This window comes from Hyla sarda, chromosome 1 (genome assembly GCF_029499605.1).
Source record: "Hyla sarda isolate aHylSar1 chromosome 1, aHylSar1.hap1, whole genome shotgun sequence".
NCBI lineage: Eukaryota > Metazoa > Chordata > Amphibia > Anura > Hylidae > Hyla > Hyla sarda.
The window spans coordinates 201,368,892-201,388,174 of NC_079189.1; the positions used below are offsets into that span (position 1 = coordinate 201,368,892).

The 19,283-nt window shown below is 41.5% G+C and overlaps 1 protein-coding gene across 2 annotated transcripts in view; it reads left to right on the forward strand.

Annotated features, from left to right (window-relative positions):
- The window catches only part of UNC5C (unc-5 netrin receptor C), a 390,559-nt gene that overhangs the window by 330,253 nt on the left and 41,023 nt on the right, over window positions 1–19,283 (forward strand). For both annotated transcript variants that reach the window (XM_056567230.1, XM_056567237.1), the window contains 3 exons: window positions 9,745–9,936; window positions 15,532–15,876; window positions 17,980–18,067. In XM_056567230.1, the coding sequence (XP_056423205.1) occupies window positions 9,745–9,936; window positions 15,532–15,876; window positions 17,980–18,067 (625 nt within the window). The remainder of the gene's footprint in view (window positions 1–9,744; window positions 9,937–15,531; window positions 15,877–17,979; window positions 18,068–19,283) is intronic.

Genomic DNA, 19,283 nt, shown 5'->3' on the forward strand with positions numbered 1-19,283 from the left:
GTTCAATCTTACGAATACAATCAATAGTCCCTGGCCCTAGCTTATATGAAGGATAGCCTTATGCCTCTCTCTATCTTATATGAAGGATAGCCTTAAGTCAGAGTGCACCTGTAAAATGTTAGCTAAAGTTATTCAGAGCATGAATTGAAGTGTATATAGGGAGTTATAACTAAATGACTGTAGAAACTCAATGGGGGATATTTATCAAAGGATTTAGACAGTTTTTTCCCATCTAAATTTGTCGCATAGAAAGTCGCAGAAATTTGTCGCAGTCTAAATATGTGCGACTATTTTGCAACTTTTGCTTTAGAGGATTTTTAGAACATGATGCATTCTAGTCTATTTTAGACGGAAAAATGCATTGGTGCTGAATTTATCAAAAGTGAATATTCAGCAACAAGTCACATCAGCTGAAAGTACGCTGAAATGTCAGACCATGCTGAAGCATGTTTAACCCCTTTTTCAATTTTTGCACTTTCATTTTTTCCTCCTTACCTTTAAAAATTCAAAACTCTTTAAATTTTGCACCTATAAATCCATTCGATGGCTTATTTTTTGTGCCACCAATTCAGCTTTGTAATTACATCAATCAATTTACCCAAAAATCTGTAGCGAAACGGAAAAAAATTCCTTGTGCGACAAAATTGAAGAAAAAAACGCCATTTTGTACATTTTGGGGGCTTCCGTTTCTACACAGTACATTTTTCGGTAAAAATTACACCTTATTATTCTGTAGGTCCATACAATAAAAATTATACCCTACTAAAATCGGTTTGATGTTGTCGTACTTCTGAAAAAAAATCATAATTACATGAAGGTAAATTTATACATTTAAAATAGTCATATTCTAACCACTATAACTTTTTTATTTTTCCGTGTATGGGGCAATATGAGAGCTAATTTTTTGCTCCTTGATCTGAAGTTTTTAGCGGTACCATATTTGTATTGATCGGACTTATTGATCGCTTTTTATTCATTTTTTCATGATATAAAAAGCTACCAAAAATATACGCTATTTTGGACTTTGGAATTTTATCGCGCTTACGCCATTGACCGTGCGGTTAAATTAATGATATATTTTTACAATTCGGACATTTCCACTTGCGGCGATACCACATATGTTTAATTTAATTTAATTTTAATAATTTTTTTTGGGAAAAACTTTTATTAGGGAAGGGGTTAAATGATCTTTATTCACTTTTTTTTTCCACTCTTTTTTTGCAATGTTACAGCTCCCATAGGGACCTATAACACTGCACACACTGATCTTTTACATTGTTTAATTGTTTCTCATAGGAAACTATTGATCAATGATTCTGCTGCTTGACTGCTCATGCCTGGATCTCAGGCACTGAGCAGTCATTCGGCGATCGGACACCAGGAGGCAGGTAAGGGGACCCTCCTCATGTCCTACAGCTGTTCGAGATGCCGCGATTTCACCGCAGCTATCCCGAACAGCGCCCTGAGCTAACCGGCATTAGTTTAGTTTCACTTTAGACACGGCGAACAACTTTGAACGCTACGTCTAAAGGGTTAATAGCGTGCGGCACCGTGATCAGTGCTGCATGCTATTAGCCACGGGTTCTGACAGTTGTTAGAGGCCAGGCCCGACCCGCTATGACGCGGGGCCACGCCGTGGCCCTGCATTATAGAACGGGAGCGGACTCATGACGTACCGGTACGTCATGGGTCCTTAAGTGGTTAAATACAGTCTAAAGCATAAATCCCGAAGTCCATGCGCAGAATTTATCAAGAGCCATGCGACTTTTGATAAATTAGGCTCACAATAGACCGGCCTAACCCTCTGTAGTTTGGTCTGTATTGATGCGGGACATAAACAGCTTTCATAAATCTCCCCCAATGTGACTATCTTAACCCCTACATGACAGATTAGAGCGCTGCTCCATGCTATTAGCTCTGAGTAGATCATCTTAATTCATCTGTGCTCTATGTTCTGTAGAATCCGTGTCATCTTATTTTGTGCTTGGGTTCCGAGTTACTATTCCGTTCCTATGTAAGACACATTTTCCATTTTATTTATAATCTGTAGCAGTCATTTCCTTCTGCGCTCTTTGCGATGATCATCTACATTCAGTTTTATCCCGCTAGCTGCTGTAGCCTGAGATGGATCAACCTTCCGTGTTTTCTTCGCTTTGAAAGCAATCTCTCTGCAGGAGTTTCCACATCAGACGTAAACTAGATTACAGTAGACACACATTAGAGGAGGATTTTAACTGTATCAACACATGGATCTAGGCTGTGCCAGCTACCATTTGCATTGAATTAGTTTTGGAAGGAAATGCAGAGTAATAGTCCTCACATAATATTCTCACAGGCATGATCATAAACCACTTTTAAATGCAGTTCAGATGGCTTTTACTAAGCACTGGCCATCTTCTCGCTACCAATTACAGAACATGTTTATTAATGATACTTGTGTCATATGTTCTGTCCCCTTGAAAATCATTGTTGATGTTTTTGATTTCATAAACCATACTGTTCTAGATATATCAGCCAAGTCTCAGCTGTTTCATTGTTTGATACCTGTCACAATACAACACTGCTGGAGTGAGATGCCCCAATGTGTAAGAAGCAAAGCCATATTCTACCAGTCCCTCCCTATACAAACCCCATCTTGTAGAGTTTAATATGTAACTCCTGTCTTGATGGGTAATATATCCAGCTCAACAGAATCTATACTGCTGAGAGACCATGCTGCGTGGAAAATCCACTTAATGCACAGAACCTGCTGATCACATAGACATATCTCATTTCAGAGGATATTTCCACATATTTCTGATTCAGATGTTCAATATATATACAGTCATGGCCGTAAATGTTGGCACCCCCGAAATATTTCTAGAGAATTAAGTATTTCTCACAGAAAAGGATTGCAATAACACATGTTTTTCTATACACATGTGTGTATTGGAACTCAACAAAAAAGGGAGAAAGAAAAGCAAATTGGACATAATGTCACACCAAACTCCAAAAATGAGCTGGACAAAATTATTGGTACCTTTTCAAAATTTTGGAAAAATAAGATTGTTTCAAGCATGTGATGTTCCTTTAAACTCACCTGGGGCACGTAACAGTTTTGGGCAATATACATATCACACCTGAAAGCAGATAAAAAGGAGAGAGGTTCACTTAATATTTGCATTGTGTGTCTGTGTGTGCCACACTAAACATGGACAACATCAAGAGGAGAAGATACCTGTCTGAGGACTTAAGAACCAAAATTGTGAGAAAATATCAACATTCTCAAGGTTACAAGTCCATCTCCAGAGATCTAGATTTGCCTTTGTCCACAGTGATCAACATTATCAAGAAGTTTGCAACCCATGGCACTGTAGCTAATCTCCCTGGACGTGGTCGGAAGAGAAAAATTGATTAAAGGTGTCAACGCAGGATAGTCCAGATGGTGGATAAGTAGCCCCAAACAAGTTCCAAATATATTTAAGCTGTCCTGCAGGCTCAAGCAGCATCAGTGTCAGCGCAAACTATCCGTTGACTTTTAAATGAAATGAAACGCTATGGCAGGAGACCCAGGGGGACCCCAATGCTGACACAGAGACGTAAAAAAGCAAGACTACATTTTGTCAAAATGAACTTGAGTAAGCCAAAATCCTTCTGGGAAAACGTCTTGTGGAACAAGATAGAGATTTTTGGTAAAGCACATCATTCTACTGTTTACAAAAAACAGAATGAGACCTACAAAGAAAAGAACACAGTACCTACAGTGAAATATGGTGGAGGTTCCTTGATGTTTTTTTTTTTTTTTTTTTTTGCTGCCTCTGGCACTGGGTGCCTTGAATGTGTGAAAGGCATCATGAAATCTGAAGATTACCAACAGATTTCGGGTAGCACTGTACAGCCGAGTGTCAGAAAGCTGGGTTTGCATCTGGACAATGACCCCAAACAGGACAATTACCCCAAACATACGTCAAAAAGCACCCAAAAATGGATGGCAACAAAGTGCTGGAGAGTTCTGAAGTAGCCAGCAATGAGTCCAGATCTAAATCCCATTGAACACCTGTGGAGAGATCTTAAAATTGGTGTTGGGAAAAGGCGCCCTTCCAATAAGAGAGACCTGGAGCAGTTTGCAAAGGAAGAGTGGTCCAACATTCCGGGTGAGAGGTGTAAGAAGCTTATTGATGGTTATAGGAAACGACTGATTTCAGTTATTTTGTCCAAAGGATGTGCAACCAAATATTAAGATAAGGGTGCCAATAATTTTGTCAAGCCCATTTTTGGAGTTTGGTGTGACATTATGTCCAAATTGCTTTTTTCCTCCCTTTTTTGTTCAGTTCCAATACACACAAAGGGAATAAATATGTGTATAGGAAAACATGTGTTACTGCAATCCTTTTCTGTGACAAATACTTAATTCTCTAGAAAAATTTCAGGGGTGCCAACAATTACGGCCATGACTGTACACACACACACACACACACACACACATATATATATATATATATATATATATATATATATATATATATGCAAACAAAAAATGTTGCATTATTTTGCAATACCTTTTTTATTGGACTAACATCATTTTGTAGATACAAGATTTCGGATTCCTCCCTTTATCAAATCCAAAGCAAATCACAAGCAGAAGACACAGGTTACAATCTCACAAATATACAGTGGTTGTGAGGGGTGCATATTTGTGAGATGTAACCTGTGTCTTCTCCTTGTGAGCTTTGATTTGCTTTGGACTTGATAAAGGGAGGAATCCTGAAAGCTTGTCTCTACAAAATGCTGTTAGTCCAGTAAAAAAGGTATTACAAGATACTGCAACATTTTTTGATTTGCATCTTCATCACTGGACTAATACGGCTACTCAAATTTACTATATATATATATATATATATATATATATATATATATATACACACTAGTGTTGCTCGCGAATATTCGCAATGCAAATTTTATTCGCGAATATCGCATATTCGCTAATTCGCGAATACAGCACTATATATTCGCAATTACGAATATTCATTTTTTTTTCACAGTACACATCACAGTGATCATCCCTCTCTGCTTCCATTTTGTGTGGTGTAAAGAAGGCTCCAATACTACTGTGTGAGACTGGGGTACGAATTTTCGCATATGTGAATTTTTGCTTATGCTAATTTTCGCATATGCGGATTTTCGTATATGCGTATTTTCACATATGCAAATTTTTTGCATATGCAAAAACAAACGCGAATATTAAGAATATGCAAATTTTGCAAATATATGACAAATATTCGTCCATATATTTGCAAAATTTTGCGAATTCGAATATGGCCTATGCCGCTCAACACTACACACACACTGCTCAAAAAAATTAAGGGAACACTAAGATAACACATCCTAGTTCTGAATGAACTAATCGTATGAAATACTTTCGTCTTTACAAGGTTGAATGTGCTGACAACAAAATCACACAAAATTTATCAATGGAAATCAAATTTGTCAACCCATGGAGGTCTGGATACGGAGTCACACTCAAAATCACAGTGGAAAACCACACTACAGGCTGATCCAACTTTGATGTAATGTTCTTAAAACAAGTCAAAATGAGGCTCAGTAGTGTGTGTGGCCTCCACGTGCCCGTGAGTCCTCCCTACAATGCCTGGGCATGCTCCTGAGGAGGTGGCGGTCTCCTAATGGATGTCCTCCCAGACCTGGGCTAAAGCATCCGCCAACTCCTTGACAGTCTGTGGTGCATGGTGGTGGATGGAGCGAGACATGATGTCCCAGAAGTGCTCAATCGGATTCAAGTCTGGGGAACGGGCAGGCCAGTCCATAGCATCAATACCTTCCTCTTGCAGGAACTGCTGACACACTCCAGCCACATGAGGTCTAGCATTATCTTGCATTAGGAGGAACCCAGGGCCAACCGCACCAGCGTATGGTCTCACAGGGGGTCTGAGGATCTCATCTCGGTACCTAATGGCAGTCAGGTTCCCTCTGACAAGCACATGGAGGGCTGTGCGGCCCGCCAAAGAAATGCCACCCCACACCATTACTGACCCACCGCCAAACCAGTCATGCTGGAGGATTTTGCAGGCAGCAGAACATTCTCCATGGCATCTCCAGACTCTATTACATCTGTCACATGTGCTCAGTGTGAACATGCTTTCATCTGTGAAGAGCACAGGGCGCCAGTGGCAAATTTGCCAATCTTGGTGTTCTCTGGCAAATGCAAAATGTCCTGCACAGTGTTGAGCTGTAAGCACAACTCCCACCTGTGGACATTGCGCCCTCATACCATCCTCATGGAGTCTGTTTTTGACCGTTTGAGTGGACACATGCACATTTGTGGCCTGCTGGAGGTCATTTTGCAGGGCTCTGGCAGTGCTCCTCCTGCTCCTCCTTGCACAAAGGCAGAGGTAGCGGTCCTGCTGCTGGGTTATTGCCATCCTACGGCTTCCTCCACCTCTCCTGATGTACTGGCCTGTCTCCTGGTAGCGCCTCCATGCTCTGGACACTAGCCTGACAAACACAGCACACCTTCTTGCCACAGCTCGCATTGATGTGCCACCCTGGATGTGCTGCACTACCTGAGCCATTTGTGTGAGTTGTAGACTCCGTCTCATGCTACCACTAGAGTGAAAGCACCGCCAGCATTCAAAAGTTACCAAAACATCAGCCAGGAAGCAAAGGAACTGAGGAGTGGTCTGTGATCACCACCTGCAGAACCACTCCTTTATTGGGGGTGTCTTGCTAATTGCCTATAATTTCCACCTGTTGTCTTTTCCATTTGCACAACAGCATGTGAAATTGATTGTCAATCAGTGTTGCTTCCTGAGTGGACAGTGTGATCTCACAGGAGTATGACTGACTTGGAGTTACATTGTATTGTATAATTGTTCCCTTTATTTTTTTGACCAGTTTATATACAATTTTTTCATTCCTTGAACAAGGGGCCCCTTTGTAAATATTTTTTTTTGTTTAGTTTTTTTCATTTTTTCACAATGATACTGTTAAAGGCAATAAATCAGGTTATTGTGAAATAGCTCCATTATAGGGGTATTCCAGGAAAAAAAGCTTTTTTTTATATATCAACTGGCTCCAGAAAGTTAAACAGATTTGTAAATTACTTCTATTAAAAAATCTTAATCCTTTCAATAAATTTCAGCTGCTAAAGTTGAGTTGTTGTATTCTGTCTGGCAACAGTGCTCTCTGCTGACATCTCTGCTTGTCTCGGGAGCGGCACAGAGTAGAAGAGGTTTGCTATGGGGATTTGTTTCTAAACTGGGCGGTTCCCGAGACACGTGTCATCAGAGAGAATTTAAACAGAAGAGAACAACTCAACTTCAGAAGCTCATAAGTACTGAAAGGATTAAGATTTTTTTTTTTATAGAAGTAATTTACAATTCTGTTTAACTTTATGGAGCCAGTTGATGTATAAAAAAAAGTTTTTTCCTGGATAACCCCTTTAAATGTGGATTTGCTCATTTGTAAGAATCAAGGAAAAGTCAGGCAATGAAATCCTCAGAAAATGACCAATTGATCTGTAGAGCATTACAGTGAAAGGTGACATTAGTAGATGGACAAGATAATAGATAAAGCTTACAGTTCTGCCTCCCTTACTCTTTGAAGGTCAAATAGCATGCCTAGAAACCTTTCCCATTCATGTCAATGGGACAGCTGCTTTCTATTGTTGCCTATGTCCATGGGGGCTACAGTATATCACTAAATGCTGTTAGAAACAACTCATGCAAGATGTTGCCACCATAATAATGTCCCAAAGAATTACAATCAGAAAAAAGACACAGATTAGAAACAAAGAATATGTTTCAGCATCTGGCTGTAGTCAGTAAAAACTATTTTGGTAGTAGGTACCCTTTAAGATATAAAATATAAAGCAGTTTTATTGGGGGGAAAAAAAGTTAAACTTTTCAGGAAACAGAACCACATGTGTCCATAAACTGTACCTATTATCACAGCTAACCCCCCGGGCACTGCAATACCAGATGCGGCCCATGTATAAGTGTAGTGTAGTGTGTTTTGTTTTTTGGGCACTTTTTTTTAGAATACTTATTATGGAAAACTCAGTATTGCATCATTATTCATACAGGATGTTAACGTTTTGTAGTACCTTTGCATAAGATACAGTATTCTTATATCCTATCATTAATGCAGGAACCATCCAAGGAAGGAATTTTCTTTAGTTTGTGTATCCAGAAATTGTACAGTCTATAGCCTGATATGATATGTGCAGGGGCAATGCCAAGGATTGTAATTACCTGCTGTTGTGCCATGAGAGACCAAGTTTGGTTAAAGGGGTACTCCAGTGGGAAAAAAAATGTTTTTAAATCAACTGGTGCCAGAAAGTAAAACAGATTTGTAAATTACTTCTATTTAAATATTTTAACTCTTCCAGTACTTATTAGCTGCTGTTTGCTCCAGAGAAAGTTGTGCCGGTTCCCATCTGACCACAGGGATCTCTGCTGCCACCTCTGTTCATATCAGGGACTGTTCAAAGCATGAGCAAATCCACATAGCAAACCTCTCCTGCTCTGGACAGTTCCTGACACGGACACACGTGGCCGTAGAGAGCACTGTGGTCAGACTGGAAAAATCTACACAAGTTTCTCTGGAGTATGAAGCAGCTGATAAGTACTGGAAAGATTAAGATTTTTCTATAGAAGTAATATATAAATCTAAATGAATAAAGAAGCATGTAAATGCATTCACCATTCGGCGGAGACAGTTGCTTGATGGGGTCCGGTAACGGGGAGCTAGATCACAGCATCAGCGCAGGTGGGATGCCGCTCGGAGGCTACCCCGGCAGCCTCAAGGAGGCCGGAAGAAGCACGCACTTAAATGCAAAACTGCCAGCGTAGCCTCTGAGCGCCATTCCACCTTCGCTGATGCTGTGATCCAGCTCCCCGTTACCGAACCCCGTCACGCAACTGTCTCTGCTGAGCGGTGAGTGCGCGTACGTGCTTCTTTATTCACTTACATTGATACTTCATATCTTGTAAATGTGCACCCCACAGGAGATACAGAGTTTGTTTTGCTGAGGCTGCACTGTAATCCAGTACAGGTGAAATTAACCTCTTGTGTGCTTACTTCCTTACTTCCTATCTCATTGCTGCAATAGTCTGTTTAACTTTCTGGCACCAGCTGATTTCAAAACATTTGTTTTTCACTGGAGTACCCTTTAATGGTCAAATATTTATTCCCTAATGCATTTATACCATACATTTATAGCTATAACATTTCAAATGTTAAATGACTTAAATGCACATTTTTAGCAAAAGTAAAAAAACTGTATAGACAATGTAATCTTAGTCTAGACCAGTGTTTTTTAAGCTTGGTCCTCAGGACCCCCCAACAGGTCATGTTTTCAGGATTTCCTTAGTCTTTCACAGGTGGTAGAATTGTGTTGATGCCTGATGCACTGATCATAATTATATCACTTGTGAAAGAAAGAAAACGTCACCTGTTGGGGGTACTTGAGGACCGTGCTTGAGAAACACTGGTTAAGACAGTCTACAAATGCACGCGTTTCATCACAGTGGCTTAGGCTGTTTGAATATCTGTCACACCTTTAGACTAAGTTTGCACTATTTTTAGTTGGTTTATTTTTACCCCAAAAATGTCCACTTTGCATTAACCCACATCTCCTTGTCAAGTCTAAAAACACACTGAAAATATAGTGCAATGTTATTAAAATGAGAAACTCAAACGTCATAACAGATTCTAAAGCAGTAACACCAATCTCATTGCTTCCTTTAGCTGCCCCAAGCTCAGACAATGTCGCCCTTTATGTTGGCATCGTCATTGCTGTGATCGTATGCCTTGCCATCTCTGTCATCGTAGCTTTATTCGTCTATCGGAAAAACCATCGCGGTTTTGAGTCTGACATAATTGACACTTCTGCACTGAATGGTGGATTCCAGGCCGTCAACATCAAAGCTGCGAGACAAGGTGAGTGCTTCTAAGAACTGACAACAATTAAGTCAATTTTAGGCACCAGGAATTGCCATAGTTACAAGATGTAATCTTTTCTTTTTCTTCTCCTTGGTGTTGACCTTATGTCCAACCAGGAGCATATTAAAAAAAAAGACCCTTTAATTTGTTCTTAAAATGTGAATACCTTATTATGTTATAGTATGTTACGTCTATGCTTGGACCTGAAGTCTGTAGGGAGATTTTAATGACAATATATTATGTTCTGGTTTGTAATGTTGTGCAATTTTTTTTTTTTTGGGGGGGGGGTTTGCTGTCTGGGACCTCGGTCAATCTAAAGAATAAAGGGGACCTGGTTTTATGGCTAGTTGTTTTATATGACACAAAAACCTTAAACTTCCATATAATAATCTCACCCATTTATAAAATTTAAAGGGGTATTCTGGGCAAAAACATTTCATGCCCTATCAAAAGGAAAGGGGATAATATGTCTGATCGTGGGGGGCCCGCCGCTGGGACCCCCGGCGATCTCCCTGCAGCACCAGCATTCTATGCGGGAGCTGCGTCTCCACGCCCCCTCCATTCATGTCTATAGGAGGGGGCGTGACGGCCGTCACGCCGCCTCCTATAGACATGAATGGAGGGGGCATGGCGTGACAAACCCGGAGGTTTCCGAAACTGGAGACGCAGCTCCTGCATAGAATGCGGGTGCTGCAGGGAGATCCTTTGGATAGGGGATAAAAAAAAAATTCCCGGAATACCCCGTTAAGCTATTGCTACTAACACCTTTATTACACTCTAATGCCAATGCCTGAAATATAAGAAAAAAAACTTAAAAAATAATAATAAAAGTATTGTCCAGACCTTATCTATATAGCAGCAAGAACTGAAATCACCATGATACTGTATGTTCATTGCACACACTAAGTATAGTAAAATAAATTATATCTGCCACTCAAAAACTAAGGTGCAGGTTTTCTTTAAAGTAGACCAAGCGGAAGGCTTTGAAATTATTGGTGTTGTCTCAATCTGCCATGCTGCGTTGTTGCGATGCGTCACTAAATTGACTCCAGTTGTGTCGGGTTTGACAGCTAGATTTCCTTCACATCTGACAGAACAATCAATTTGGTCCAAAATTTGAATAAAGAATATTTTTTGCTTTTCCAAACGCACTTCTGTATTTTGTTTGTAGGAACATATCATTGTCAAAAAGAAGAACAGACGGGGACTATTACTGTGCAGCTACTGCATCACTCCCCCTGGATTTTGTTTGTCTAAAAAGCAAATAACTCTTACTTTTCCCATGTTGAGCCAGAATAGCTGAAATGTGAATATTTGCCACATGTGCCATCACGTAGGAAAAACATAAGACTGCGAAGAACACCATTCGTAAATGTCATGTGCTTCATTTGCGAAAGGTTTAATAAGCAAATTACATTTCCTCATCACATAATGGCTTTCAGGGGAAGCCCAGTAAATTGAAGATGTACAACAAGTACTATATCTTACTGTTGCTTTTCTCTTCCATAGTGCACGCATTAGAAAACGGAGTCATTTAATGTGCTGGTTGTGCTTCAGATAACATATGTTTACTAAACACAACTTAAAGCCATCTACACAGTCTATGAGCCCATTTTAAAGGGGTGCTCCACAGGAAGTTCTTTTCGTTTTGAATTTCTTTTCTGTCTGACCACGGTGCTCTCTGCTGACACCTCTGTCTGTCTCAGCAACTGTCCAGAGCAGGAACAAGTCCCCAAAGCAACATAGATAGAGGTGTCAGCAGAGAGCACTGAGGTCAGACAGATAAGAAATTCAAAAAGAAAAGAATTTCCTCTGCAGTATACAGCAGCTGATAAGTCCTGTAAGGATTAAAAAATTTTAATGGAAGTAAAATACAAATTTACAAAAAGTTTTATTTTCTGGCACCAGTTGATTAAAAAAAAATTGTTTTCCACTGGAATACCCCTTTAAAACATACAGTATGTGTCCTATGCCCAGTGAAATAGCACATACAGTATACATATGTTCACTGTGACGGTTCTTAGAGTCACCCTACCCCTTTGCTATTGTTGCCTGGGCTCCCAGAGTGAATATGGACTATGGAAGAGTGACTGAGTGGAACTTGGACTAGCTTCAGAGGCGGGCACGAGAAAGACCAGGACTTTGATGGACCTAAGGACATCCCTATTTCCACAGGTTGTGCCCCTCGGTTAATGTTGTCCAGTGGCCTAAAGTGCCTTGTTAGATATCTTATTAAAATACCTTTATTTGCTGTTTTCATGACACATACTGCACAAGGTACTAATTCTGCACACGGTCCACCTTCTGCACACGGTCCGCCTTCTGCACACGGTCCACGAATATTGCCTGTGGTATGCTGGGGCTTGTCATCTGGAAGGAGAAGTCGCTTTTGGCGCAGGGGGACACGGAGAGGTCCCTGGTCAGTCGGTCACAATTGGTGGCAGCGGTGGAATCTGACTTCTCCAGGATCAACACAACTTTCACTGGCGAGGAAGAGCCTGTAAGGATGAGGGATTTTCAAAGAGAGGTTCAATGGTTCCTGGGTCTCTTCTGCAAAGATCCTTCACAAGAGAGTGTGAACAGGGTCCTTACACAGCTGACAGAAGTCCATATAGTGAAGCTGCAGAATGTCATGGAAGAGATTTCCATGCAAGAGAGAGAAAGCCTTAATTCGCTTGCAGATTTGGGAAGTTATTCTCGAGGAGTCATTGAGAAACCGAGCACAAGTCCTGCCCACCCCAGAACAGTGCTTCAGGGAACAAGTCCACTTGCGGCTTCGCTACCTTAGAGATCAACCCATGGGCAGTGAAATGGCTGAGTTGCACAGATTGGTGCAGCAAGAAATGGAGCTCGAGGCTTATTACCGTGCACTGTACTGGTGGGCAAGCTGCAGGCAGCCGGAGCCAAACACAGCCTGTTCTTCAGAAATGACAGACTTCGGCTGGCCTGGTCTATTGTGGGATGCATTCGAGGAGCGGTACAACTTTGGCCGAACCAAGGCATACAGGCTCTGGGACATCCAGAATAAGCAGAGAGAGATGCTGTAGCAGCAATTGGAGGTACCAGACTTGGAACTGGATCTTTCTTGGCTGACTACCAGGAATGGTACCTCAAAGAAGACTACCTGTCCTTGTTTGAGGTTGATTTCTATAGTCCCAAGCCCTGTACAGCAGAGGAAACCGGCACAGACGAGACTGCTGATCTCTGTCCTCCCCTACCCCTGGATGGTATATCTGACCGCAACGCTCTAGCAGTATCCGGTCAGGACACCCCGGTGGAAGCGCGGACATCAGGGCTGAGTGCTTCTACACTCTGTCCAGCATCAGACACCGCTGGCAGCTCTGCAGCTACAGAGTGGACCGTGATCCCTTTACCGGTCCACCTCTAATCACAGGAAGTCGGCCTGGATCCCCAGAGGCTGTTTAACGGTACAGGAGCAAGCACAGTAGGTGCAGCTCCCCAGATGGAGAATTCCATTTCGGGAGATAAAGTGACCAGCTCATCTCCCCTGTGGCTATAGACGTTCTCGGGAAGTGACACAAACAGTATGTCTCCCCAGCAGCAGACGTTGCAACCGGGTGAGGAGGCAGTCGACCTCCCTTTCCACCTACTGATCACATCCCCAGCTGAAGTGCCTGCATCAGGGCAGAGTTCTGCTACACTCTGCCTGCACCGAACACCGCTAACAGCGGTAACACTCTATCTGCAGCTTCAGAGGGGTCCATGATCCCTGTAGCGGTCCACCGCGGATCGCAGGCAGTCAGCCTGGATCCCCAGTGGCTGTTTAACAGTACGGGAGCAAGCACAGTCGGTGCGGCTCCCCAGCTGGAGAATTCCATGTCGGGAGATGGAGTGATCGGCTCATCTCCTAGCGGTAGATGTTGCAACCGGGTGAGAGGCAGTTCACTTCCCTCTCCACCTACTGATCACATCCCTGGCTGAAGCGCCGGCATCAGGGCAGTGTTCTGCAACACTCTGCTCAGCACCGAACACTGCTGGCAGCTCTGCAGTTACAGAGGAGACTATTATCCCTACCGGGATTCTAGACATCGGTCCTGCCGGGATTCTAGACAGTCCGCCTGGATCCCCAGCGGCTGTGAAACAGTACAGGGTCTGGCAGTCAGTGCGGCTCCCCAGTTGAAGATATTGCAACCGGGTGTGGGGGCAGTCGGCGACCGCCGACACATGGAGGCTTTGTTTGGGAAATGTTGTTTGGGAGGGGCTCGGAAGCTAGCCTCCTTCCCACAGACTACGGGCCAGGTCAGGTCTTCCCCCTCCCCTGGCTAAGGAGGGGGGAGAAGCAGAAACATTTTTTTTTGAGGGGAGCCCCAGTGAGCTTCATGCAGGGTTTGCTGGTATTAGATTTTGTTGACGCCGCACACCCCTAACCGAGAGGAGGACCAGGACAACTGGGACTGGTGGTTGCGGCCCGGACAGCCCCAAGTGCATCCACATCGCACGCGGTCTGTCGTTTTTGTTAGAGGGAGTGCTGTGACGGTTCCTAGAGTCCCCCTACCCCTTCGTTATTGTTGCCTGTGCTCCCAGAGGGACTATGGAAGAGTGACTGAGCGGAACTCGGACTAGCTTCAGAGGTGGACACAAGAAAGACCGGGACTTTGATGGACTGAAGGACATCACTATTTCCACAGTTTGTGCCCCTCAGTTAATGTTGTCCAGTGACCTAAAGCTCCTTGTTGGATATCTTATTAAAATACCTTTAATTGCTGTTTTCATGACACATTCTGCACACGGTCCACCTTCAGCACTAGGCACTACATAGGGATACCTTTATTGAATTATCTTCCAGACTTACTGTCACCTGTATTGTCTTTACTGCCCCTTCTCCCCTCTGATGTCCTTCCTATAAAAGGAGACACTGGTTCCTCAAAAAAGAGAGATTTATTTTTATACCTGAAGACTGGTGTTGCCTGTTTTTTTGGATAAGGGGATGCGATAATCTCTAGTTCTGCCTAGGGATATTTCCTGTGGTATGTTGGGGCTTGTCATCTGGAAGGAGAACTCACTCTTGGCAGAGAGGTACACTGAGAGGTCCCTGGTTCGTCCGTCATACTCACTAAGGGGAACCTTGATTGGTATATTCCCAGTATATAAAACACACCACTAGGGTATATGGGAAAGCTTTATCAAATGTGAACTTGTTTCTTCTCGCTTCCATTGATGACACATTTACTAGACTGATTGCTACAATGTAAGTTCTATTGCAAAGCAATACCACTCTCCTGCCTACTGTTTGATATTGGACTCTGCGGGTATCCATTTATCAATCTGGTGCCTGGACATGTAAAATAAAAAGAAAATGTTTCTAGGTAGAACAAAGACACAGAATCTCCTAAAACATTATTGCAAATGTATTTTAGAATCATTCCATTACCGCCAACTGTTTTACCGTTTTAGTCATGTAGTGATTTTTTTTGTTCACCGCATGGTCAGCTTTTAAGTTACAAACACATTCTATACCACAGACAGACATAACATGTATATATGAAAAGGTTCCATGATCTATTTCTGCAGTGACATCCTTTTTAGACAGATGTGTTAAGCCTCTCATCATGATTTTCTTATTGTCTCCAGATCTCCTGGCAATTCCTCCAGACCTGACATCTGCAGCAGCAATGTACAGAGGGCCTGTGTATGCTCTGCATGATGTCTCTGACAAAATCCCAATGACCAATTCTCCTCTCCTCGACCCTCTTCCTAATCTGAAAATCAAAGTGTACAACTCTTCTGGAGCAGTAACACCTCAAGATGATCTGTCAGACTATGCGTCAAAACTTTCTCCTCAAATTACACATTCTCTACTGGAAAATGACACATTAAATATGAAGAACCAAAGTCTTGCGAGACAAACAGACCCTTCATGTTCTGCGTTTGGAACATTCAACTCACTTGGTGGACACTTGATCATTCCTAATTCAGGTAGGTAAGAAAAGGAGTGATCATAGTGCAGATAAAAAGTCAAAGACCAAAAATTTATTAGGATTAAGTGCCACTATATTTTCATTTAGTAGTGTTAATTGTTTATATATATATATATATATATATATATATATATATATATATGTGTACAATGAAAACATTTGGTGAAAGAAAATGGGCATAATACATCATGTATGGGGGATTGAATATCCGTAACATCTGGTCTGGATAGTGGGTCTTTTTGAAAGGTTTTCTTGTATCACAGAGCATCACACAGCATAGGTATATAAGGTATACCATTCATAGTTTTGTCAAAATTCCAGTGTACATGATGCAAATCAAATATGCTAAAATATTACTGGCATATAAAGCCAACAAAATCTCCTGTATCATTCCTTACATTTATATTACATAGTATGTTTTCCAAAGAGGACATGGTTTTAAATTAGAGAGACAAAGGTTGATGCAGTAATAATATCAGGAAGTATTACTTTACTGAGAGGGTAGTGGATGCATGGAATAGCCTTCCTGCAGAAGTGTTCGCTGCTTAAAAGGAGTTTAAGCAGGCATAGGATAGGTATAAGGCTATCCTTCATATATGATAGGGCCAGGGACTATTGATTCAGAATATTGGGCAGACTAGATGTGCCATAAGGTTCTTATCTGCCGATACATTCTATTTTTTTATGTGAAGAATACTCTGTTAAAACTTTCCAATAGTTTTCTCATAATACTATGACACCATAATAAAGGGTAATTCAAGTTTACCCCCAGGACTCCCCTATTCTATGTTACCCTATTTCAGTGTTTTCCAACAAGGATGCCTTCAGCTGGAGACACCCTAAATGGGAAACACTGCCCTACACAGGCCTGGCTGCAAGTACTCCTCCATTTTGTTGTAAGGACCATTATCCAAAGCTGACTTTGAACTAGGGTAACACCTTAAGGCTACAATAACTCTTATGGGTATTTTAAAAGGGTTATCCAGGAATCGAATAACAGAGATAATTTATTTCAAAGACCGCTCCCTGTCTGTCTCCAGGTTGAGTGTGGTTCTGCAGCCCAGTTCCATTGTAGTGAATGGAGCCAAGTTGTCATACCACACCGAAAGTGGAAACAGATAGGGAGCTGTCTTTGAAAGAAAATAGGTCTGTTTTTCGACTCCTGGACAACCCCTTTAACATGAACAATAAACTACTCTGCAAAACCACCTCAAAATCAGTGCAGTGTCAGTTGTGATACAGTCATGTAAGTTGATGTTTGACATGTGGCACAAACATGTCAAAAGTTAACATTAGTCGTGGTCTCTGTCAGGAGAAAAGATTTGATATAGCTCTTTACCTGGCTTTAACTAAAGACTGGAAGGGGTCTCAGGACTAAGGGCCCCGAGCAAGCTTAACTTATAAAATGTCTAATTAAAATGTAATTTAAATTACAATAACGCATTTAGGTAAAACAGTGTAGTTTTTATGTGCTTTGCGGTGCATTTTTTGCCCAGGTGAAGAAGCCCTAAGATGTCATTTACTTGCATGGCCACATTACCAGCCTAGACTTTTCAGAAATAGGCTTTCTGTGAGTTAACTTAACCAAGTGTTAAATATTCTGCACCATGCTCCATAGACAGATAAAGATATACTAAACAATGGAATTGGAATGCTCACCAACAAATGACAAGCCATGATAGTTCCGGCCAACATAAATTCAATGCATCTTTGCTTCCTTGATATAAAACAAAAATAGCTGAAAAAAGTACACTTTTCTTTATCGTTCCCTTCCATTGTATGTGTTGTTAGAACGCGAAAGTGAATGTTTATTTCCCTAATAAAGAAAGAAAAAATGTTTCTTTTATATCTTTTCTTACCATTTCACCTTATACCAATTATTTTGCTTTTGAGAGCCATAAGTAGGACTTCAATCGCCATGGCAACATTTCTCATATTGGCTTTAAGGACTTAAATCCAACATTGCCCTGTAAAATGAATTCTTTTATGGAAACATGAATGCGAGCTTGAAACATAAATTGCCTGTCTTCCCCTTACAAGTATCATTTCCTATTATTTAATTGATTTCTCTATTTGTTTCTTTTATCCTTTTATTCTTTAGGAGTGAGCTTGCTGATTCCTGCTGGGGCTGTTCCTCAGGGAAGAGTTTATGAAATGTATGTGACAGTGCACAGGAAAGAGAACATGAGGTAACTGCGTCTGCTCAAACGTCTTACTAAACTGAGATCACTACCACAGCATTGGTGGTCAATTCCGCCCCAAAGGAAAGCAAATCCGAGCCTTTTATGTGGACATGAAAGACCTTGTTAGTCTCTTATAGGCTTTACGCTTTAATATTGACAGCTCTGCATGTGTGTTTTCTTACTGAACTGTCACATTGACACCATAATCCTAAACAGCCCATCAGTAATCCCATATTGGGCTTGGAATGACATTAAGGGGGTTTGTGTAACAAGTTGGAGGACATCAACAAAACTTTGAAACAGCATTATAGAGTTACCAAATAATGATAATTGACCTATTATTTATATCACGTTTTTATGTTAACCATATTTTTTTTTTAGAATTTTTGGAGAGATTTGTTTTCAAATCTTCCATTTTAAAATAATCCTGAAATCTTGCAGTTTGCATTTTGGCCACTATTCCTAATAATGAACTCAGAATTTCTGTTCTCCTCCTTATCATCGCAAAAAAAAATGACAGTACAATGTGACACCCCTATACAGAAAAGATCCATGTATTTGGAATCCTGTACACCCCCCCCCCCCCTAAATACTATGGTACAGATTAGATTTCAAAGGAAGGTTTTTCCAATTCCTAAAGGGAAACTAACACTGTTCACCAGCACTAAACCCAAGACACAGGGTCAAATCCATGGTCTGGCTCCAGAGATACCCTTTGTATCAGCCTCCATTGCTACTAGCAAGCTTTGTACAATTGAGGTGGGACCCGGCATACCTAGCGTGTGCAAAGCCGGCTAGTGTGTGTGTGTGTGTGTGTGTGGGGGGGGGGGGGGGGGGGGGGGGAATTGGCTGTCAGTTTCTCTTTCAAGCGTACCCGTCAGATCCCAAAAAAATATTATTTTTTTAAGATATCACTCAGTACTTAATCCTGACCATGTACATCTAATTTTTATGTGTCTAGCACCTTTTTTTTTTATTATACTTTTAAGTTAGCTCACTATTCTGAATTCCTGTCAAAGGAAGGGGGTGTGGCCTCACTGTTCAGGTCTCCGCCCCCTCCCTCAGTATGCTGTCTGTTCACATCTCCCGTAGCATTAGCAAAACTACAATTCCTAGCTTGTCCTCACTGACAGTAGTGGGACACAAGCTGACACTGTAAGGATTTTTCCTCCAGCTGGAGCCCTGCACTCACAGCTGTCAATCAAGGAAGTGTGTCCATGAC